At 52.7% G+C, this 23,361-nt stretch overlaps 1 protein-coding gene across 1 annotated transcript in view; it reads left to right on the top strand.

Annotated features, from left to right (window-relative positions):
* Positions 1–23,361, top strand: part of Jph3 (junctophilin 3) — a 52,270-nt gene that overhangs the window by 5,177 nt on the left and 23,732 nt on the right. The window contains exon 2 of the mRNA XM_041650136.1: positions 14,928–15,705. Coding sequence (XP_041506070.1) covers positions 14,928–15,705 — 778 coding nt within the window. The remainder of the gene's footprint in view (positions 1–14,927; positions 15,706–23,361) is intronic.

The raw sequence follows: 23,361 nt of genomic DNA, 5'->3' as shown, positions 1-23,361 counted from the left end.
GCAAGAAAGCCGATGACTAGTTCTGTGTTCCAGTTATAGCTGAGAGAGAGGGGTCGGTGAGAAGTTGTTCCCTCCCCGACCCCAGCCCCAGCTGCTGGCACTGGGGCCCTGATGTCAGCCTTGAGGGTCAGCATTTCCCTTGAGAGTGGTATCCAAGAGCGCCTAGCGTGGAGTGTCTGGTGACCTGAGGTGTGAGGACCTGGGCTAGAGAGAGGGTGACTCTGGAGGAGGTAGTGCCAGTGTCCCAGATGAGGACACGTCCTCCTCAGCACCCTAGGACTCCACAGTTCTTGGTGTGGCTCCTGGGCTATGCTTGCCCGTGGTCTCCGTAGGAGCCCCTCCCTGCTGGCCGCGGAGGAGATGCCACTGGATAAGATTCTGGGCTTTTTTTGGCATAGTTGTTGTATTTTATTCCTTTTGGGACAGGGGCTTACTGTGTAGCCCAGGCTGGCCCGATGTTCCCTCTGTAGCCTAGGCTGGCCTGATGTTCCCTCTGTAGCTCAGGCTGGCCTGATATTCCCTCTGTAGCCTAGGCTGGCCTGATGTTCACTCTGTAGCCCAGGCTGGCCTCATGTTCACTCTGTAGCCTAGGCTGGCCTGCATCCTTCAGATATCCTTATGCTTCCACTCTTAAGTAGAGATCCCTTTTTAAAAATGCTTAGCAAGTTTTAAATTTGTCATTATTGTGTGTATGATGTGTGGGTGTGAACCTGCCACGTCGTGTGTGTAGAGGTCAGAGGACAACCTTCTTCTTCAGGCTCACACAGAAAGTGCCTTTCCCCACTTGTCTACCTCATTGGCCCATTTGTTGTTGTTGAGACAGGGTCTTGTGTAGCCCAAGTTGGCCTTGAACTCTCTATGTACTTGTGGATGACCCTTTAACTTTATTTAGTTTTTCAAGACAGGGTTTCTCTGTAGCTTTGGAACCTGTCTAGGAGCTAGCTCTTGTAGAGCAGGCTGGTCTCAAACTCCCAGAGATCCGCCTGCCTCTGCCTCCCGAGTGCTGGGATTAAAGGCGTGCGCCACCATCGCCTGGCCGCCCCACTTTTACTTCTTATCATCCAGCCTTGACCTCCTGAGCTGGGATTATAGGTGTGCTTCGCCACACACACGTGTTGTTGGAGATCAAATCCAGGGCTTCTTGTGTGCTCTGCAAGCTCTCTATCAACTGAGCTACATCCCCAGCTCTGGGGTCCATTTTTTTAAAAAGGGATTGATGTGTTGATTTGTTTGGGCTCCTGTGTGCCAAGCTCCATGTGCAGAGGTCAGAGGACAACTTGCAGGACTTGGTTCTCTCTTTTCACCATGTGGGTCCAGCAGAATGGACACAAATCATCAGGCTTATCAGCAGGCGTGTTTACCCAATGAGCCATTTCTGACCTGGGTTTCAAATTGAGCTGGCTAACATCTGGGTGGGTGGCTCCTCTGAGATGGACCGAGGATCTTCAGCACCTTGGACAGCGCCCCGGCTCACCTATTGCTGTGGACTCAGAAGTCAAGCAGATGACATTCTGGGGCCAAACCCACTGGGCTCAAGAGTAAATGCTTGGCCCTGAACTCTCCTGTCTGTTGTGTGCCTAGTCGGTGTGTCTACTGGCTGGTCTGTCTTATCCCATGCTACGCCCTGCTCACCTTCTAGTGCTGTTGAGATGGGTTTGGGTGAAGCTTCAGGAAGGCTGACTGCCCTAAGTGCAGTCCAAGGTTTACGACCCTCTTCGGTTGTCTGCTGGGGTCATGGCATGTGGCCGGTGTGCAGCTGAAGGCAGACGGAGGAATGGTTCTGTCTGGTGGCTGACGAGAGAGCGTCTTGTGCTTTCTCTTTAGATTGGCCTTAATGGATTAATCACCTAGGCCAGGACTGCCCACCCCACTGGCCTTGGCCTCTAGCCACGTGCAACCATTTGCATTTGAATCTAATTAAATGCAAGGCAATGTAAGGAGTCAGCTCCTTGGTGCAGCGGCCACATCTCAAATGCTCTATGGTTTGTGGAGCAGTGGCTGCTGTGGTGCACAGCAGACAGAGGGACTGTTCCTGTCACTGCAGAAAGGCCTGCAGGATGTGATGGCCTGGTGTGTGCTCCCCTTGCAGGAAGGGGTGTTGCTGGTGGGCACTGCCTTGTGGCCAGGGACTAAATATTGCCAGCATGTGGTGGTTACTCCATGAACTTGAAAATGAAGGTAACGTTTACTTTCCTCATTGTTCCTGATGTCCATTTCCTCTGGACAGCTGGAAAAATCTCCATACGATGTATGTCTGTGGTCAGCCTCCCATTTGGCCTCTTTCTGCTATATCCCTGCCATAGTATTTTATTACTGACGTGGACAATCAGCATTTGAGACATTTAATTGTGATACTGGCCTAACAGTGAGATGCCCTCATGTCTGGAGATGGTTCTGGACCCCCACTGAGCAAGCACAGACCATATAGGGTGCTGGAAAGAGGTGGTCCGTGGCCCTCTCTCTGCCTGCGGGAGAACCACCTCTCGGCTGCTGCCTTCCTCAGATGGAAGCATTTGGGACATCAAGAGGCTCTCACAGAGCAGCTACTGTGTTCAGGAGACAGTGCAGCCACAGGGCCCGCCTTGCAATTGCCTGCGCTTGTTTCCTGGGCCTTACTGTGTGCAGGGCCTGGTTTACAGGAGCAGAGGAGACCAGATAAAAGAAAGAAACAAGAAATAGGGTGACATGGTCTCCTGGAAAAGCAGGCCGTCTGGATACAGATGCAAAAAAAAAAAAAAATGTACTATAACTTGGTGTCTGTCCTGCCAGACTTTAGGGATGCTGAGGGCAAGTCTCACAAGCCAGTGTTTCACGTGCATCCTGAAGGAGCAGCAGAGACCTCCCAGGGCAGGGGGGGGGGGGCAGCTGTGTCTGGAAGCTCACCCCAGGTTCCTAACTTCGTGAGAATCCTCCACTCCAGCCTCTACCTCAGTTTCCTAGTCTCTGGGGTGGGGCATTGACCTCATCCTGTGCAGCAGGTGCTGTCTGGTCACCCAAGTCTAGGAGGGGCTCTAAGGTGCAAACGCCGTCCTGAGAACTAAGACCTGGTGCTTCCTGCCAGCCAGCAAGGCATGGGCTGCCTCTCCGAGTCTAGGCCAGCATCTGTGACAGGACCATGCAGAAGGAGAGCCTGAACACAGATTGTTAGCCTTCTTGAATTTCTGGGCTGGGATATCACTCAGAAACATAGACATCTTACAGACTCAGGTGAGGCCGGTGCCAGTCCAGGGAGTGCTCTGAGAACCGTGGCTTGACTGGGTCCCTCCCAACCCACTACACACTAGAACCACTCTGTGTGGTCCTGGTGTACCCCTATCTCAGCTGAGTAGTGTCTGGAGCACTCTGTGGGACACCTGGGCTCACCCAGAAGTGCAGGTGAAGGGGCAGCTGAGCCCTGGGGATGCCCCATGAGTTCCCCAGGTGAGGCTGATTCCTGCCTCTAGAGAAGCCCTGTTGGTCCAGAACACTCCAGCTTACATCAGAACCCTGAGCGTGCATCCCTCTCTGCTGGTGCCCTGGTCTTGTTTCAAGTATTTCAAGGCTGTGGAAACGAGACTCTTAGGGAGTGGCATCCCAGGCTGGTGTTTGAGAAAAGCAGATGGACCCCAGGATGGTTGTGGCAGAGGCAAGTGTCAAACCCTGGGTCAGTGCTTCAGGAAGCTGCTCAGGGGCCTCCTTAAATATATGCAAAGTAGGCTAGACATTTCCAAGCTCAGTGGTGATGTTGTAGTCTCTGCCACTGTCTTCAGGTGGCCTTTTCTGTGGCTATGATGGCTAATTTTGATTGGAGAGTTGATTGAACTAGGGCACTGGTGAGACCACCTTTGGGTGTGTTTGTGAGAGCATTTCTAGAGAGAAATAACCGTGTTGGAAAGATACCCTGAATGTAGGAACCATAAACTTGTACTGAATAAAAGGAAAAGGACAGATTAAAGTGAGCCTCTTCCCACCCCCCGCACTGTGAGAAAGCAGCTCCCCCTCCCACTGCCACAGCTGTGACCTCCCTCTTGCAGACCTGTGACCATGTGCACTGCCTCGCCCATAGTGGGACAGAGTTGACAGTCACAACCTAGAGCCCCCCCAAACTGTAATCCAGAATACATAACTTACATACTGCTCTCTTCAAAGAGATTAGAAAAGTGGGGGCCATGGTGTGTATGTGTGTGACTTATTGAGGTCATGTGGTTGATGGACAGCAGAACCCAAATGGCGTCCATAATCTCGCCACCATCCCCTAGTTTCCTGACGGAAGGTCATGTGTCAGCCACCCCCTTCCTTTATAGATAAGAGACCAGAGCAGTGAGGAGCTCTGGCTGTGGTCTCAGCTTAGCAGCAGGCTGATCTCTGGTAGGGCTTTGCCCAGTAAGTGCTAAGCCCCTTGACAAAACCACTCACTCTCTGGCAGAAACATAAAGGCCTTTGCAGTCTCGTGGTGCTCTGCACCCTTCGAGGTGTTCACAGAGCCCCAGAGAGGAACACTGTGCTCACCACAAATGCCTGGACCTGCTCTGCTGGGTCTCCTCTTGCACAGCAAGGACATGAACAGGTAGATGGCCAGAGCCAGAAGGGCTCTTCAGGAGAGTAAATCTGAAAGTGGGGGCTGAGGCCATGTGGCAGAGGCAGATTTTGCCACCCATTGCATTTGCTACCTCCACTGGACACCCCACCCCGACTCCCTCTCCACAGCATAGGGTACCCAGCGTCTTTCTTGGGCCTGAACCTGGCCCCCAGCTCGGCAGAATGAACTTAAATGTTCCTTTGGGTTGCATTAGCAAACATCCCAGACCTTGACTGCTCAGTCTCCAGGCAGGGAGAGCGGAGCTCCCCCACCCCACTGGGCAAATGTGCAGCTGTTGCTCCGAGAAGCCATGGAAGTGAGGAGGGCTGGGTCAGGGACACAGCCTTTGCCATCTGGGGGATCTGGACAGGCTGCTTGCACTATGTGCAGGGTTGGGCAATGGAGATTACTACGGCGGTGCTGAGGTCCCAAGGACCGTCACCCCTCAAGAAGCACCCGTCTCCTGCTCATTGTCCCTGGGAAGGGGAAGTGTTCATTTCAGGAAGAGCCATGACCGGTTTCCACAGAAAGAGTTTCCAACACAGAGGAAGGCCAGGGGAGACCTCCCAGAACTTCTGGGTGGAGCAGCCTCTGAGGCCAGCGTGATGGTTCGGTTTTTTTGTCTGCTCTAACTAGAGTCACCTGACAAAAGGGAACCTTGATTGAGGACTTGCCGCCATCAGGTTGTCCTGTGGGCAAGTCTGTGGGCCAGCTTCTTGATTGACGATTGATGTGGGAAAGCCTAACCCACTGGGGGCAGTGCCATCCCTGAGCGGGTGGTCCTGGATGCTATAAAAAGGCAGGCCGAGCAAGTCATGTAGAATAAGCCAGTAAGCAGTGTTCCTCCGTGGGTTCTGCCCTGACTTTCCCTAGTGATAGATGTGGCAAGGAAGTGGGAGCCAAATGAAGCCTTTCCTCCCCGCAAGCTGCTCTTGGTCAGTTATTACCACAGTAACAGAAAGGAAGCCACGGCAGTCGCTATCACAGCCCCATGGGCATGCTCAGAAGCCGGTGTGTGTTGTGCTTTGCACCCGAGAGGGAGAAAATGACATTTTGATAACGTTTTGGGTGATAACTTTATTGAGATATAATTCACATAAAAGTTCATTCTCTTCCAATGCATGCGTTAGTATTTTGGGTTTTTATTTTGTTTGTTTGTTTTTTGTTTTTTTTTTTTTTTTTTTTGGTTTTTCGAGACAGGGTTTCTCTGTGGCTTTGGAGCCTGTCCTGGAACTAGCTCTGTAGACCAGGCTGGTCTCGAACTCACAGAGATCCGCCAGCCTCTGCCTCCCGAGTGCTGGGATTAAAGGCGTGCGCCACCATCGCCCGGCTTATTTTGTTTGTTTTTGAGTATATCCATAGTTGGGTTCTCATCACTAGTCTAACTTTTTTACTTCATATTTGTCTCTGCGTGTGCATGAGGGTGCATGTACGTAGTGAAGATTTGGGCTCATTCCTGAAGTGAAGATGTGTTGTAAGGAGCCAATGAAGGACTTGGGCTTTGGGGGGCAGGTGCTGAGGGAGGCCCTAAGCATTAGGGTCCACTCCACACTGGTGCTGTCTGAAAGACAAGCAGCTTTCTAGGGAGGGGACTGTGGGAACAGGGCTGTGATTACCTGGAAGCATCTCTCCTTTGTTTTTGCTAGAGAGGGATGGTTGGCATTTGTGGGTGGCACAGTGACCTCATTACCCTGCTCTAGGGGTGACCTTGCCTGCAATTGACACTCTAGAAGGCAGTTCACACCTAGAAAGACATTGATGGGGGTCAGGGGCGCGGGGGTGGGAGTAGCACAGGCACGTAGGTGGCCAGTTGCTCTCTTGCGCTGATGGCGTTAGGGCCACCTCAGGCCTGTGCTCTGCCTCCCGTCCCCTTGCTGACCCTTCCTCAGCCTGTGTCTGTGTGCTCCGATTTCATAACTGAAAGAAGTTTCCTGAAAGTCCACCTGTCTCCTCTCTTCCTGGCTTGAGTCTGAGCTCAGCTGCCCAGTGAACACTGAAGCCCCCAAGCCTGTCAGACAATAGCCAGAGAGAACCTCAGTACCCAGAGACCTCTGGGGGACCCAAGAAGGCTGACCTGGGCTTCCTGAGAGCTGGGCTTTCTTCTGCCCTCCCTCATCGAAGCCACCCTGTCCCTCAGTTTCTCCACATGGATGTCCCTTTCCCTGACTGGTGTCCCTGGGGGCTGCAGGGGCAGATGTAGGGGTACAACCTCTGCTGTCCTTGTCCCCGGGCCTCCTTGGCTGGCCACTCCAGTGTCCGGCAGAGTGGGTGGGAGGCTGATCCCCAACTTCACAGCCAGGGCAGGCCACCTGTGCAGTGCTGTCCAGGGTTGTTTGTGTTTGTGTTCATTGGGACTGGGCATGCCATCTCCATGGAGGACAGTCACAGGCCTGGCTTCAAGTTGAGGCCAGTGAAAAGAGAATGTGATCTCTACCCACTTTGCTTGGTCAGCCCCTGCCCATCCTACCTCTCCTTACAAAAGGCCAGGGCTGGAATCACAGACCAAGGCTGGCCTTAGCCCCAGCCTCCTCTCTGCATGGGACACGTGGATCCTCTGAGTTGGTTTTGGGTGTTTCGTGGAGGTTTAGGGGTACAGCTGGGCCATACCCCTGGCCCGCAGCACAGCTTTCTGGGAAGTCCTTGTCATGGGTGGTCTCCACAGAGCCCCAGAACGGATTGAGTAGTTCTGAGCGTAACGATAATAGAACATCCCTGTTTGTTCCCACTTCTAGGCTAGATGGAGGACTTGGATGACCAGCAGAAGGGAGCAGGACCCCTTCACCCCATGGTCAGGGAAAAGGAAGGCTGTTGCTGCCTCCCCAAATTTGGTGAAGCCCACCAGAGGCCCAGCATTCCTCTGGGTGCAGATGGAGGTTTCCCACTGACCCATGGCCTAGAAGCAAAACAGACACAGAGCCCTTGTTCTCGCCGAGGATTCAGGGTCAGTCCTGGCACCCAGGCAGCAGCTCATAATTGTTTGTAACCCCAGTGCCAGAGGGTCTGACACCCTTTTCTGACTTCAAGAGGCACTAGGTACACCTATGGTGCACAGACAGACCTGCAGGAAAAACACCCATGTGCGTAAAATAAATTAATCTAAAAAATAAACTCAACTTTATTGACATAAAATCTACACCATTCATAGTTCACTCGTTTGAAACATGTTGCTTGCTGGGCAGTGGTGGCATCCATCTTTAATCCGTGCACTCGGGAGGCAGGGGCGGGTGGATCACTGTGAGTCTGAGGCCAGCCTGGTCTACAAAGTAAGTTCCAGGACAGCCAGGGCTACACAGAGAAATCCCGCCTCAAAACAAAACAAAACAACAATAAAAAATGAAGCACGTGCACCTTGGTGGTTTCTACAGTGTCCTGAAGTCCTAAATCATCAGCACAGGCTGTCTGTCGTCCAGCAGTTTGTCCGTCTCAGGAAGAAACCCGGCACCTAAGGATCATTTCTCTGTTTTTCAATCTCAGCCCCCGAAGGTCACCTGCTCTCAATCCTCTGGATCTGCCCAAGCTGGGGGTGGCTTTGAGCAGCTGGCTTCTGTCACCAACGTTCATGTGTCCAAGGTCCATGCACATGGTGTCAGAGTGTTGTTTCTTTCCATAGCTGAGTAATATTCTGTTGTCAAGACGGACCGCACTGTTTTTGTCCTTCCTCCAGTGGTGTATGTGTGGGTGGCTTCTGTCTTTGGGCTGTGTGGACATCATCGCTGTGGACCGTCATGGTGAACATTCACATGGAAGATGTGTGCATTTTGCTTTCTTTTCTCCAAGTGTGGTGGTTTACTTCCTGTGACTGTGATGAATTTCTGAGATTAATCAAACTGTATAGAGAAAGAGAAGGCTTGGAGATCCCAGGCCAGATTGGCCTCCATGCCTTTGGGCTTGTGGGAAGGCGCACACCATGGTGGGAATACCATAGTGGACACACAAGAGGAAGGGGCAGGTGGACCCCATTATAGCCTTCAAGGGCACACCCCAGTGCCTTAAAGGTCCTGCCACCTCCCTATAGCTCTCTGCTAGGGATTGGCCCCGGTGGTATCCGATCCAGCCCGTGACACTAGAGGAAATGCTTACTGCGGGGTGACATGAGGCCGAATGTTTGAAAAGCTTCTCCAGTCACATCTCATGTTCTGGAAGCTGAACCTGCCCCAGGACCATGTTTGGCAGAAGCTGTAAGGTGATGGGCCGGCTGGGGTTGCCAAGAACGTGGTGCATGGTAGGGAAACCCGTTTTGAGTGCTCAGCTCCGTCCTTCTGGCATAGGCTTCTTCCTGTCCTCCTTCCATGCCCTGCAGCCCAACCCTTGAGGCAGGCCAGCTACCCACTGAGAGTCCCTGGACCTTGCGTGCTGAGGACCACAGCTTGCCGTGTGCATGATGAGCAGAACCAAGGTCACGTCTCCATCCCCGAGGTTCTGAGTTGCCAGCAACCTGCTCTCCATCAGGTAGAGGGAAGTTGGAGAAAGGTGGTAAGGATACAGGGACATACAGAGATGCTGGGGACCTCCCTGGGGACTCACGGAGACCCAAGGAACCTCTCTGGAGACAGAGAGACTTTGGGGACCACTGTGAAGAAACACTGTACTTCTCTAAACCCTAACTGCTGTGAAAGTCACATTAACTATTTTACTAGGACTATGAAGAGCATCCCCATGCTGCTCCAGTGTGGACAGTGGTCAGCCAAGAGAAGTGTTACTATGAAGTCCACATGGTCAGGCCACTAGGGTGTAGCCTGTCATTCACAAAGCTGACTGCATCAGGCTTGTTCTTTCGCAGGCTGAGGTGGACCACGCAGATAGCTCCTCAAGCTGCATTGACCCTATGCTGCTCATGGTACCTCTCATTCAGGCAGTGTGGAGATGACGATGGGGTTGTGTTCACAGCTCTGCTGGACTCTGGGTTTGCTCTTGACCTCTCCTGACTCCATGTTTGTGTTATGCAAACATGATGCATGTGTCCTCCAAAGTGGCCACCTTCTGGTCACCTTCCTGCTTCCTCCATCTGCTGTCTGACTCGTCCCTGGTGGCTGCTTTCCCTCTTGTCAGTCCTGTCTTCTCCTGTCCCTAATCCCGTCTGAGAACTCATGTGCCCACAGCTTATGAAGACTGTGTGTGGTAGACTCAGAGTTCAAGCAAGCCACGCCACCAGGGATGCCACATTCCACAACTAGATACCACATTCCTCCAGAGGCTGACCTTGTCTCTGTAAGCATGCGGTTGGTGTCAGGTCTTCAACATCCTACCCCAGAAGACGGAGAACCTCGGATTCTCGTCCCCATCCCCTCCCCTGGCCACTGCAGCCTTGGAGTACAACTTTAAAGTGGAATCCATACTTGGTGTTTTTCATCCTTGCCACTGCAAGCTAGATTACTGCTGAGCCAAGCAATGTTCCCCAATGTACATTTTCCGTGCACAATTTGAGTTAGCAATCGACTGTCTTTTAATTGTATTGTTTTATTTAAATCATTGGTCAGTTTCCCCCCCACCCTGCAGATGCTCAATAAGAAAACCTCTCAATGCAGCCCTTCCTCTCACACCTGTCAGGTCTCTGTCTGTAACCATGCAAATCCAAGTCTGTTTCCAGGCCGATTTTTCATCTCAGTGCCCCTCCATCATCATCCCCATTTGTTCACCCTGTCTTCCTCTTTCTTAGGTTCTTCCTTTGTTTTGGTGGACCGCATCCTGCAGTAGCTTTCTGAGAAAGGATGCCTAGAAGGTCACGTTTGTGTGTCTTGATCGCTTGATTAACATGTTGGTGTAGACTGCAGATGAAAAATCATTTTTATTCAGAGTCTGTGCCTTGTGGGGGGCTCAGTTTCACGTCAGGGAAGCCTTGCTGTTGTGCAGTCCTGTGTCATTCTGTCTGTTGGGTAGTGTTTCTTTTGTTTCGTTTTTGTTTTTCGAGACAGTTTCTCTGTGTAGCCCTGGTTGTTCTAGAATTTCCGACGTAGACCAGGCTGGCCTTGAACTCAAAGATCCGCCTTCCTCTGCCTCCCAAGTGCTGGGATTAAAGGCGCGCGCCACTAGTATACATATCTTGTATGCTCCATTTTTGTGTTTTTCTGGAAACTTCCTGCTGCCATGTCCTTCCGTTCATTCTGCAGGGATATGGATCCTCAGTCAACACCTAGGCCCTTCCTGTTCTGGGAGACTATCATCTCAGTATTTGGTTTTTCCTTTTTGTGCTTTCTTGGGACTTCATTTTAGGGCTTCCTGGATGAAACCTTTGGTGCCTGCCTCAGTGTCCTGCCCACTTTGTTTCCACCTTCATCTCCTGGAAGAGCGTGTGTCCACACAGTTCCATCCCTGGGTCGAAGGGATCAGGTGAACACACTTCTCTGGTAGCCATTGCTCTCCAGAGCCGCGCCAGGCTTTAGAATGTCACTCTGTGGTTGGTGATGACAAGGATGTGGTCATTCTCATGGCCTTTTCTAAGGATCACTTGCCAAAGACCTTGAGAAAACCTTCCTTGTGACTGAGATATTTAGTTCTGGGGATATGTCGTAAGGACAAATTTGATACTGTGTATGAATATCAGCCCTTATAAATAGGCAACGTGTGGCTGAGTGAGGGTTTAACTCGGTTTGTAGTCTGTGTCTGGTGTGTGCAAAGCCCAGGATTCAGTCCTTTGCACCATAAATAAATAGATATGAAGTAAGTAAAACAAAAAATAAAGCAAGATCCACAGGTCGGACCCAGTGGTGATTTCTGTGGTAAGAGACACCCATGCAATGCATTATTACACTGCCATTATTGACAGTGGGAAGAGGTCCTCTGTGAAGCACAGAAGGTTCTAGAACATGCTGTCACTATGTGCTATGCTAGGCACCGTTTCCCTACCTCCCTGTCCTGCCTTTATGCCTAAGACACTGGGGCATACTTCTGCGATGGTAGGATCCACCCCATCGGGACCTTGGAGTGTTACGCTTCTCCTCTCAAACACAAGCTCAACAGGTGACTTCCATCCTCAGGGGCAGCACTACCGTGTCCACAATGGTCACTTGAGAGGCCTGCCTGGCACAGTCCCCTACCGTGACAGTGCCCCGGTACCTTCTTTACTCTGGGTGACATGGACTCAGCCTGCTCCCCAGAATGGTTGGGAAAATCACTTCTTGGCTGAAGCCCACGAGGCACAGCTTGAACCCTCAGTGCCATGCACTCGCTGGCCAAGACAGCTGACACTCCCATCCTCCCAGCTTCCTAGAGCATCCCATTGGCTGCTGTGGGCAGAGGGCTGCCAGGCAGCAGGCTCCCTGTCCTTTATGGATGAGGATGGCTACAGATCAGGTTGGAGGAGGGTGCCTGTCCTGGTCCTCAGACCAATGGCCTCCAACCTTTGTGGCAATGGAATGAAGGGCTGGTCCCCGGATCAGCTGCCTTTCCTGCAGGCCTCTGTCCCAGCCCAGCTTTGAGACCACAATGACCCATGGGGGAACACAGAGAGGTCTGCCCCTGCATCCAGGTGGGGTGGATTCCAGTGTTCTCTGTAGGACCCTCTGCGTCCTGTTCCTTCTCCCTGACCCCACCTATGTGACCACCATGGGTAGCTGCATCTCAGGCTCAGCTCTGAAGAAGCCAACCTTGCTATATTGCTGGCCACTTTCTCTTCTCTTCCTTTCTCCTCCTGTTTTGTTATTTTGTTTGCTTTTGTCAAGGAGTCTCACTCGGTAGTCAGGCTGGCCTCAAATATATGATGATCCTTCTTCTTTAGCCTTCCCAGAACTGGGATTGCAAGCATGAGCCATCATGCCGGACTTTTTCTTTCTGTGTAATACTTGGGGTGGATCCCAGGCCCTCGCATGTGCTAAGTATGTGTTCTGTCACTGGGTTGTGCTGTCGGCCACCAGTTATGTTTCACCAAGGACCAAATCTGCAGCTCTGGGCAGATTTGTTCAAAGCCCTGAGCATCTGTTACTGCTGAGAGCCACGCATCAGTAAAAGCTGTGTGCCTGCAGTGTGAGGTTGGTGCCTGGGTAGCCAGGAAGGGACACTCTGGGCCCTTCAGGGACCTGGTACTAGTCTGGGCCAGTGTAGTATGTGGATGGTTGGTTCAAGTGACTGGTGTGTTACTAGTGGCTAGGGAGAAACATGAGCTGGGTTGACCTGGAGGGCTTGGGTTTGACTAGGGAGACACTCTGTGAACTCAGCCTCAGTTAACCCGATCTCCTTAAGTCTGATCTGGCTGGGACCACGTGGCTGGGGGCTGTGAGGGGAGAAAACAGCTGAGAGTGGACCCTGAGTGGGGTCGCCTGGCTCACACCTGACAATGGCATGCATTTATCTCAGAGGTCTGTAAATGAGGAAGGGGTCCTGGGTGATGGGGGGGGGGGTAAGGGACCAGAGGAGGCAACTACTATGGAGTCCCGGTCATGTCACATCTGAAAAGAAAGGTCCTGGCCTGCTGTATCTTTAGAATGCGTGGGAGAACCAAGTTTGTGCTGAAATCGTTTGGTTTGACACCTTGTGCCTCAGAATGATACCAGTGTCCGCCTCGGGGCATCTGCTGTCGTGGGCTGGAAGAGCCCCTCCCAGGGTGATGAGCCCTTCTGCTGGGTCTGCAGAGAGGGAAGCTGAAGGGGTCCCAGACCTTGCCTCCAGTCAGACAGTCATAGCAGAGCCTGACAGGAAGGGGAGTGGGGGTCTGAATGTCCCCTTGTCCCCTTGTTGTTGTCAGTGCCTTCTTGGGGCTCAGGAGATGGCTCGGTCAGTACAGTGCTTGCCACACAAGTGCAGGGACCTGAGTTCAGTCTGAGCACCCATGTAAAAAGCCAGGTGCATGGCACATGCCTGGAACTGCAGCAGTGAGTGGGTGGATCCCTGATGCTTGCTGGCCAACCAGTCTACCTGAATTGGTGAGCTCCAGGTTTAGTGAACTCTTGTCTCAAAAGATAAGGTGGAACATCTGTAGAGATGGCTCAGTGGCAGAGAGTGTGCACTGCCCTTCCAGAGGTCGCAAGTTCAGTTCCCATCACCCACTTTAGGTGGCTCACAACCTCCTGTAAGTCCAGTTTCAGGGGATCTGGTGCCCTCTTCTGGCCTCTGCCGGCACTGCGTACATGCAGGAAAACACACATAAGTGAAATTAAAAGTTAAACCTTTTAGAACATTTTAGTTAAGATACTTTAACTAAAAATTTTAAGTCTTAACAAAGTGGAGAACAGTCATCGAGGAATACAGCCACCAACAATTTACCTCTGCACAGATGTGCACACTTGCACAATCCATGAATTGTACACACACACACATTCTCACATTTTTGTTTTGTTTTTTTCAAGGCAGGGTTTCTCTGTGTAGCTTTGGTACCCGTCCTGGAACTAGCTCTTATAGACCAGGCTGGCCTTGAACTCACAGAGATCCGCCTGCCTCTGCCTCCCGAGTGCTGGGATTAAAGGCGTGCGCCACCACCGCCCGGCTTAACCACCTTTTCTTATTTGGAGAAAGAATTTGGCTGTTTTACCCAGGTTGGCTCTGAGTTTCTGGGCTCAAATAATTCTCCTGCGTCAGCCTCCGAAGCACATACCGTGGCACCTTTCAGCATGCTGTTCAGTGGTATTAAACGTGCCACTATGTAGTCACTATCTACTCTAGAACTTCTCCGTCACCCCAAATGGAAAAATGGCCCCCAGGGAGGGGCATTAGCCATGAACTCCTGTTCCCACCCCTGGGGCTTTATCCCTATAGGTGGAACCAGGAGGATTTGTTCTTTGATGCCTGGCTGCTTTTACTTTCATGGTGCAAAGGTTGTGCCTTGGTATGGTGACATCAATACATCCAACTTTTCTTGGCTAATTTTCCATGTCATGGCTTTGCTACAAGGCTGACCATTATTGACACGGAGTTGTTTTGGACTCCTGTGGACAGGGCAGTATAGAGGTGGCATGTTTCTGTGCTCCTGGTCCTACTGTGTGTCTGTGGTCTGCTCATTGTCCCTTCCCCATGCACCTGATGCTCATCTAGGGTGTGCCCACCGAGTAGACGGGCAGTGGGGACCTCACTCTCCCTAAGGGGAGCCCTCAGTAGACTCATGGTCTTCGGCATTCCACAGGCCACGCTTCCTCCCCTCTTTTACCTCCCACTGAAGGCTCCCCAGGGTCACTCTGGATTCTGCCTCTCTGTATCATACCCCACTGCAGTCTCAGAATCCAGCCATGGGAAACAATACAGGTGTGCCTTTGAACATGACCACCAATGAGGTCAATTTATAGCCTCGTTGTGGCTCCTCTCCCTGCCTCTGTGCCCAGGTAAACCCACTTGGGATTCACCCTCAATGAAGAGGTTCTGAGGGGCAGATGGATGTGGGTGTCCCACACACCTGTCACCCAAATCCTGCCCCAAAAGCTCACCCCTCTCTCTTCTGTCTCCCCAGGGACGTACCAGGGCCAATGGGTTGGTGGCATGCGCCAGGGCTATGGTGTGCGGCAGAGTGTCCCTTATGGCATGGCCGCAGTCATCCGCTCGCCCCTGAGGACGTCCATCAACTCCCTGCGCAGCGAGCACACCAATGGTGCGGCGCTGCACCCAGATGCCTCCCCAGCAGTGGCCGGCAGCCCAGCCGTGTCCCGCGGTGGCTTCGTGCTGGTGGTCCACAGTGACTCGGAGATCCTAAAGAGCAAGAAGAAGGGGCTGTTCCGGCGCTCCCTACTGAGCGGCCTGAAGCTGCGCAAGTCTGAATCCAAGAGCAGCCTGGCCAGCCAGCGAAGCAAGCAGAGCTCCTTCCGCAGCGAGGCGGGTATGAGCACCGTGAGCTCCACGGCCAGCGACATCCACTCCACCATCAGCCTGGGTGAGGCCGAGGCCGAGCTGGCCGTCATCGAGGACGACATTGACGCCACCACCACTGAGACCTATGTGGGCGAGTGGAAGAACGACAAACGCTCAGGCTTCGGCGTGAGCCAGCGTTCAGATGGGCTCAAGTATGAGGGCGAGTGGGTCAGCAACCGGCGGCACGGCTACGGGTGCATGACGTTCCCCGACGGCACCAAGGAGGAGGGGAAATACAAGCAGAACGTACTTGTGAGCGGCAAGCGCAAGAACCTCATCCCGCTGCGTGCCAGTAAGATCCGGGAGAAGGTGGACCGGGCCGTGGAGGCAGCCGAACGGGCAGCCACCATCGCCAAGCAGAAGGCCGAGATCGCCGCGTCCAGGTAGGGTTGGGCAGAGTGTCCTGCAGGACCTGTCTTTGGTCACCAAGTAGGTGTTCGTGACCTGCTCTGCCCATAGGTGCAGTGTCCCGTGTGAGGCCTGCACAGGGGTTCTCTCTTTGTCCCCCACAGAGTCTTAGTGTTCCTTGGAGGTCCTCAGGTGATTAGGGGCAGAAGTGGGGCAAAGAAATGATCTGAGAGGGCTAGAGGACCTGCAGCTTCCTATTAAACAGGCTAGGAGGCAGTCCAGAGGCTGCAGGGAGGGAAGGGATGCCTCTTTTATATGTGTCTAAGTGTGTTTTGTTCCTGTGCACCACTGATGGACAGAGAAGGCTGCTGTTCTGTGGGCATGCCTCCCGCTGGCTGGTGCCTTCTGCCTCAGGGATATGGGAGGACGCTGGAAGCTACTTCAGTGGCCCAGATCTGTGGCTGGGGGACTCACCTGGGCCCCCAAGAGACATCTCTTCCAATGGGCAGAACAGCTGGGGGGGGGCAGTGAGGGACTCACATAAGACTTGGTATTTTGGGTCAATAGCTGCCCCACTCAGACTATGCGGCATTAAACTTGGGGTTCAGAGGGGCCATCGGGCCCCAGGGAACATCCTGTGTTTTTTATTGCTTGGTGTCAGTGCATTGTGCTAGCCTCAGGGCTAGAGAAGGTGCCCCAGGCTGGCTCCCTGGAAACCACACAGGCAAGTGTGGGAGCCTGGGCTGGTCTGTGAGAGTCAGGAGGCAGCAGACAGGGGAGCCACAGTCTCAGGCTTGAGGATGCTGCCCTGTGGGAAGCCCAGAGCTTGCTTGTGTGTTGCCTCTGCGCTCTGCAGTGGTACACCCATTAGACTAGTGTCGTACCTTTGTGAGGGTGTTTACAGGGTTATCCACTGAGCCAATCTACCACCAGCTTCACCAGATCACCTGTGCCCGCTTGCAGGAGATCATCATGACTCAGCTTATTGGTTGTGGACTTTCCCTTAGAAGTGGGGTGGGGAGCCTTCACCTGAGTAGCCAATTCTCTCATTCCAAATAGCTGTGTGCTCTTCTGCCCTGATTGCACGTGGTCTTGGGGGAGGGCTAGAGGCTATAGGTGGGGGAAGGATTAGGGGCAGAGGCTCCATCTGTATGGCTATGGGGAAGCACCCATATTCCTGTCAGTAACCTCCGCCCAGGCTCTGTAAGGAAACCCAAAAAAGTTGTTGGTTCCCCAAGGTAAACTTTAGTGGTATGTACTTTTGATCCACAGTCCAGGGCACAGGTGTCAGCTAGTGGGACACCTGTCCCCCTGTGGTGTCTGTGGTCTAGAAGGGAGCACAAGAGCTCTAACATGCTGAAAGAAAGGCAGAATTTCTACCTCAGTATTGAGGTCTGAGCCTACCCTGTGTTAGCCCCTCCCACTGCCCTGAAGACCACCTGGAAATGGCTGTGAGTGGCAAGTGTGGCCGCTCACCTGGGATTTTAGGAATCTGCTCAGCTGTAGGTGTTTTTACTGTTGTGAACAAAGGCAGCGCCCTTACCGCATGCAGAAAGTTGGGAAATAACAGCCAGAAAGGCCACGGCGCTGGCTGAAAGCTGATGTGTGCACCCCCAAGCACCCCCAAGCATCCAATGAACTAGCCTCCACTTTTGTTTCATTTTACTGTCTCCCTTGTATTTTGGAACCCTGGTGGATGAGGGACAGCTCAGAGGCTAGGGTTGCTGGCCACAGCCCTGTTAGTTCCCAGATGAATTCTTTTTGTTGTTGTTGTTGTTTGTGTGTTTGCTTGAAACAAAGTCTCTCTATATTGCTCTGGCTACCCTGGAGCTCACCGTGAAAGCCAGGCTGGCCCTAAATTCAAAGAGATCTGCCAACCTTTGCCTTCTGAGTGCTGGGATTAAAGGCACATGATGCCGTGCTTGGCTTTAGACTTCACGAATGAAGATTTGAGAAGCAGGAGCAAGTATCACAGGATACCTTCCACAGACCTGATGTCCCATATAACCACCACCAGATCCCCAGTGTTAGGCATGAGAATAGGGGACCCACGGTAGTTTCTATATAGATGCCATGGGACCCTGGGTGAAGCTGGTCTCCCTGGAACAGGGAGGCGGAGTTGGACCCAAGCCCATGCGGGGAGAGAGCCCTCAACCCTCGTAGTCGGTGTTTCTCTCTGTGCCTCAATTTCCTCATCTATAGCAAAGGAGCCATACTATTCCCAGCACCTGCCCCTGGCCTGCTTTCCCCAGAGTGTGAGAATGCCAAGATAGACATAGGCTGGCACACAGTGGCCTCCACACCTCAGGAAAGCCCGGCGGTAGGCATATGAGGACAAGAAGGACTCAGAGCAGTTGGGATCAACCTGGGTGTGAGTGAGCTCTGAGTCACTCACCAGGGCCTTGGGTCCTGGCCAGTCAGCCAGTGTTTCTGTCTCCTGTGGTTCCTCTGTTGTGTTTTCCCTAGTGGGCAAAGGGACGGGTGGAGGAAGGAGGCAAGGAGGAGACGTGTGTATCCTTGTGCACCAGGGCACCAACAGACCTACACACACACCCTCAGGCACCAACCTAGTAACCTAGTCTGTTGAAACCATGAAGCACATCCATGTGCTAAACCCCCAATGACTGCCTGACCCCAGGCTTGTTTTCTGCATGGCTAAGGCTACAGAGATGGCCCAGTCCTGTTTCCTTACCAGTGGCATGACCATGAGATGAAATGGACCCTGGTTCTGCATTTACGCAGATGCGATTTCAGAGTCTTTTGAGAAAGAAGCCAGTTGATGAAAGGGTCCCCCATTCTACCCCCACATAGTATGGGACCTATAACATGTATTGTGTACAGGTTTGCCAATTCCCTGGGTGCCCTCCAGGCTAGTCTTAGGTTATTGGCATGTGCCACACTGTGGGGTCTGGACTGGTTGTGACTGATAGGAAAGACAAGAGGCATCAGACCCTCACCAGCAGTCAGGAACCAGCTTCTTAGACTCTGGCATTGAAAACAGCAGGGGCCTGTGTTAAACTCTATTGTCACTGCCAAATGGCCAGGGCAGGCTGCTCTATAAGCAAGGGTTCCCACTAGAGCGGTGGTTCTCAACCTGTGGGTCATGACCCCTCTTGGGATCACTTATCAGATATCCAGCCTATCAGATATTTATAATACAGTTTACAACAGTAGCAAAATTACAGTTGTGAGTAGCAAGGAGGTAACTTTATGGTTGGGAGGGGGTCACTACAACACAGGGAACTGCATTAAAGGGTCACCATAGCAGGAAGGCTAAGAACCCCTGCACTAGAGGGTAGTGGAGCCCATGATGTGGGGCCCAGTTTACGGCTGGTCCCATCATCGCCGGTGTCACCCCAGCACTGCTCCGATTGCTGACTCCTGGTACCCAGAGTCTTCTGTTGGAGGTGGGGAGGCAGTGCAGCATCATCTAGAAGGCAAGCCACCACCCCAGGCTGTGAGCCTGAATCCGTGTCTCCTGCATCTTCCCAGTGGGCTTAGAATGTGAGAACCAAGGAGGGGAGCCAGAGGCTAGTGTTGATAGGGTGCAGATGGCAAGTGACTCACGGAGCCTTGAGTCCAGCAAGAGCCACAAGTAGCTGAGCTGCCGCTGCAGAGCGTCCATCTCTGGGGTCATCACAGTTACCATTAAGATGACAGAGTCACGGGGCCATGCTGCTCCATTCTAAGCCTGCATGTCAGGGCTCCTTCGATAAGTGTAGTGAGAAACTCCCATGGCATCCTTATCAGACATTCCAGGCTGTCTTGGTGATGGCTCCAGGAAGGCTGGGGCCAGGCACAAGGAGAGTTAACTCTGAGAGGTGCCATCACTTTTGGAGAACCCCTCCTGAGGCCCATCTTGGTGAGGGCAAGAGAGCTCTGGCACCTTCAAGTACCCTTTAAAGACAGCGCTGGGGCTGGGGAGATGCTCCGTGGTTAGGGGGACTCAAGTTCAGTTCCCAACACCCACATCAGGCAGCACCTATACAGCTCCAGTGACTCAGACGCCCTCCTCTGGTCTCCGTGGGTACTGCACACACACACACACACACACCACACACACACACACACACACACACACTAACACATGGACACAAAGCCATTAAGTGAGAAATAAGATAAGAGTCTTTATTCAACACTACCTCTAGGAAAGTGGGTGTGTACACCTGGGAAGAGGCCCACTCAGGAGAGTGTCCATCCCCTGCTGTTCCCCATTAAGGTGCTGAAATAGCATGCCCTTGTTAAGGGATAGGAAGCCCCTGTGTACCATCTTGAGCTAAGGCTGTCCCTTCAGCACTGCATGCAAATGCCATGGTCTTTCTCATCCATTCATCTTCCTGTGGTCAACTGTGGTCTCTCCATAAATCCCATAAGTAAACAATTCATGAGTCTCCCCACCCCCCAGCTTTGGGACAGGCTTTCCCTGTGTTCTCACAGGCCTCTCACCGGGCACCATTCTGAGGTGAGCGGTGCTGTCTGGCACCACCCCACCCCACCCTTCCCAGGCTGTGACTCATCCTGTGACTTTGTCTTGTCCATCCTAACTATGCCATGGATGATGCTCACCCGAGTGCCACCGAGTTGCTGTCTTCAAGCGACCATGTTTGACTTAATAGAGTGGCTGTCCTGTCACTAATAGTTATGGTGGGTGCCTGAAATAAGTGGACAGAACAGGTTTAGGGATGGAACCTGAGATCTCAGCCCTCCTTGTTACAAGGGGACCTGCTATACATGTGCCACACTTGCCTTGTGATGCTAGCATTGCACTGTGTCTGGTTCTCTGAGCTTGTCCCTTCTTGTCCTCCTGTCCCAGGAGTCTCCCCACTGGTGCAGCCCGGTGTACCCATTTCTTCACTGTTGAGATGTGAGTGTCGATGTGGCTGGAGCCCTTGCTCTGAAGCCCTTCCTTGGTCGGAATGTTCTGGGCATTTCTGATCTAGCAGTCTAGGAGTATGGCTGTAGAGGACATCCTGCTACCCATCCCATTTCTGCACCGCCCTCCCCTGTAGCATTATGGTCTGCTGAGAGATGCAGGCTGTGAGCCTGTGCCGTGACAGATGCAGCTCCCAGGAAGAGGCCGAGGGGTACTGGGTTTATGGATGTGTTCCAAGGGGCTGAACAGAGACCCCTGAAGTGCACCCACTTCTCAAGCCCAGAACCAGCAACTATGTCACCTCTCATGACAAAAGGACTTTGCAGATGTTGTTGAGGATGTGGAAGTGGGTGATTATCATGGACACCCCCCCTCAGGTGGCCTGGTGTCATCACAGGGTCCTCGCACGAGGGCGGCTGTGAAAGCAGAGGTTAGAGCTGTGAAGTACAAAGATGGAAAAAGAGCCCAGGAACCAAGGAATGCAAGCAACGTCTAGACATTAGGGAATTTAAGGGAAGGGGTTTTCCTGGAGCCGATCCAGAGGGGCTCGACGCAGACCACACCCTGATTTCGGCTCTTCTGTGTTTTGGAAAATCTGTGTAGCAGGTGGAGCTTTGTTACATTAATTTCGGGAGATTTACTTATATGCTTACTAATCTGGCCACAGTCCCGCCTGCCTCTGAGCACCCCAGAGAATGCTCAAGTCCCTTTGTTCCCCCACTGGCAGCTCTGCCTCACAGTATAGCACTTCCTGGTCCAGGGTTAGGCTCCTGCCCCTGTGGGAGGCTGGCACACCTCTGGTGGGCAAAGACCCATCTGTGTGTGCTCAGCCCTGCAGCTTGAAACTGAACAGGGTGGGTGGGGACGGGTTTTAGGGTTCTGGGAAGTGACTAGACGCAGGAGCAGCTGAGGGGATACTGGAGCCCAATGGCTGGTGTACACCATCCAAGGTTCTGGGTTTACCCAGAAGCCTCAGTTCTGCCTCGGTGAGCTGGGAGATCGTGACCTTGGCTGTCTGGCACCTTCTGTGGTATTTCTCATAGGCCCATAAACTTGGGAATGTGGGCAGCCTCTGCCCATGCCAGCACTGCCTCCTGGTCTCCACCGCAAGGGCTCTCACCTTGCTGCAAACAATTAGACCCTGTGGTTGGAAGCCACAGTTAGGACAGCTGTCACATGCCCTTCCTATGGAACTGCTGGTCACATGGTAGTCTAGGATGGCTGCACAGTCTCAGGCAGCTGTCACCTGGATTCTAAGAGGCTCAGCAGGATTCAGAAGAGAAACAAGTCAGCTGGGGCCTGCTGTGTCCACAGCTCACTGGGCCTTAGTCCTTCAGTCCCAATCAGGGGAAGAATCTGTGGGACTCAGGCCCATAGCACTCTCCTTTCCCTAAATGAGCCTGTTGCTGTTTAGAAGATCCCTGGAATGGGCCTCCATGGGATCTTAGTGGTCTGTCCTGGGATTTGGCAACATCATGGTGTGTCTTCTGAATCCAGTCTGACCTTCTCACTAAATACTCTTTCCCCATCTTCTTGCAGAAGTGCTAAGTGGCTCTGCTGTCTGTGACCTCGGCAGGTGTCTAAAGTCTGTAGGATGGCAAGTGGAGTCCTGTACCACATGCCGTACATATACCATGTCGCTAGTGTGTCCGCATGACCATCCCAGGGTCAAGCTGACCCCAGTAGACTCAGCCTAGGGTATCCAGACATTTATTATCCTAGCCTCAGCTCCTGTGCCCCTTGCTCCCACCGGTGGATGCATGTACAGGGTCTCTGTATCTTTCAGTGACAGGCTGTCATCCCAGCGGGCTGTCTTTGTTCTTTGTTCCTCTGCCTTCCTTAGGCCCACCTGTACCTTTTGCAGGGAGCTCACAGCGCCTGCTTGCTCAGGCGGTTCACATGCCCGAGAAAGGGGCTGTGTTCGAGCCTCCTGCCGTGGCCTGAGTCTCCAGAGTGATGGGTGTGCACTGCCGGGCTCGGCGCACCCACTGCTTTGCGCTGGTTCTTTGTGAGGTCGATGCTAGACCTTGCTGTGACATCTGACATAGCTGCCTGGTCCTGTGGTCTTCCCATGCACCATGGCTCCAGCCACACTGACTCTTCTGGGAACCTCTCCATCCTGCTAAAAAAAAGCCTCATGGCCGCTGTGGCAAAGTGCCATAGACCAGGCAGTCACAGCAGCAAGAATCTGTCCTGTGTGGGATTCTGGAGGCTGCAGTGGGTGGAGTCATTTCTCCTCCGCAAGACCAGGGTAGAAACTTCTGTCCCAATAGGTTGCTTGTAGGGTTTCTTGAAATTCCTAAGTTCCATGTCTTGTGGTCCCATCACTCTGACCTCTGCCTATGTCCCTCTGTGTTTACTTTCTTTTCTTCCTTTTTTTTTTCCCCCTTCATGGAGAGTTTACCGTGGTGCATGTATGAAGTTCAGGGGACTGCTTTGTGGAGTCAGTTCTCTCCTCTGCCCTTACGTGAGCTCTGGGGTTTGAACTCAGGTCACCAGGACCATCTGACCAGCGCCTTCACCTGCTGAGCCGTCATAGCCCTGTGTTCTTTTCCTTGTAAGAAACAAAAAACAAAAAACTAGCCATTGAATACGGGCCCTTGGAGTCCATAGTGGCCTCATCTTACCTTAGTAACTTCTACAAGGACCGTGTCCCAGGAAGACTGAACTGAGACTGCAGGTTGGCAGGAAGCAGGACACTATGGAGCCTGCCCGCTGCCTGATACTCTTCCATGGCCAGCCAAGGCACTCCTCTGTGCAGAGGGCCAACCCTCCACCATTGGCTTTGAGTTCTGCAGCCAAGGTGCTTGTTACAACA

Source organism: Microtus oregoni, unplaced genomic scaffold, assembly GCF_018167655.1.
Source record: "Microtus oregoni isolate MIOR12 unplaced genomic scaffold, Mior012 000004F_ref0000308, whole genome shotgun sequence".
Lineage (NCBI taxonomy): Eukaryota > Metazoa > Chordata > Mammalia > Rodentia > Cricetidae > Microtus > Microtus oregoni.
Note: the sequence above shows the minus strand (reverse complement) of the source record. Positions and strands in the feature narration are given on the sequence as shown.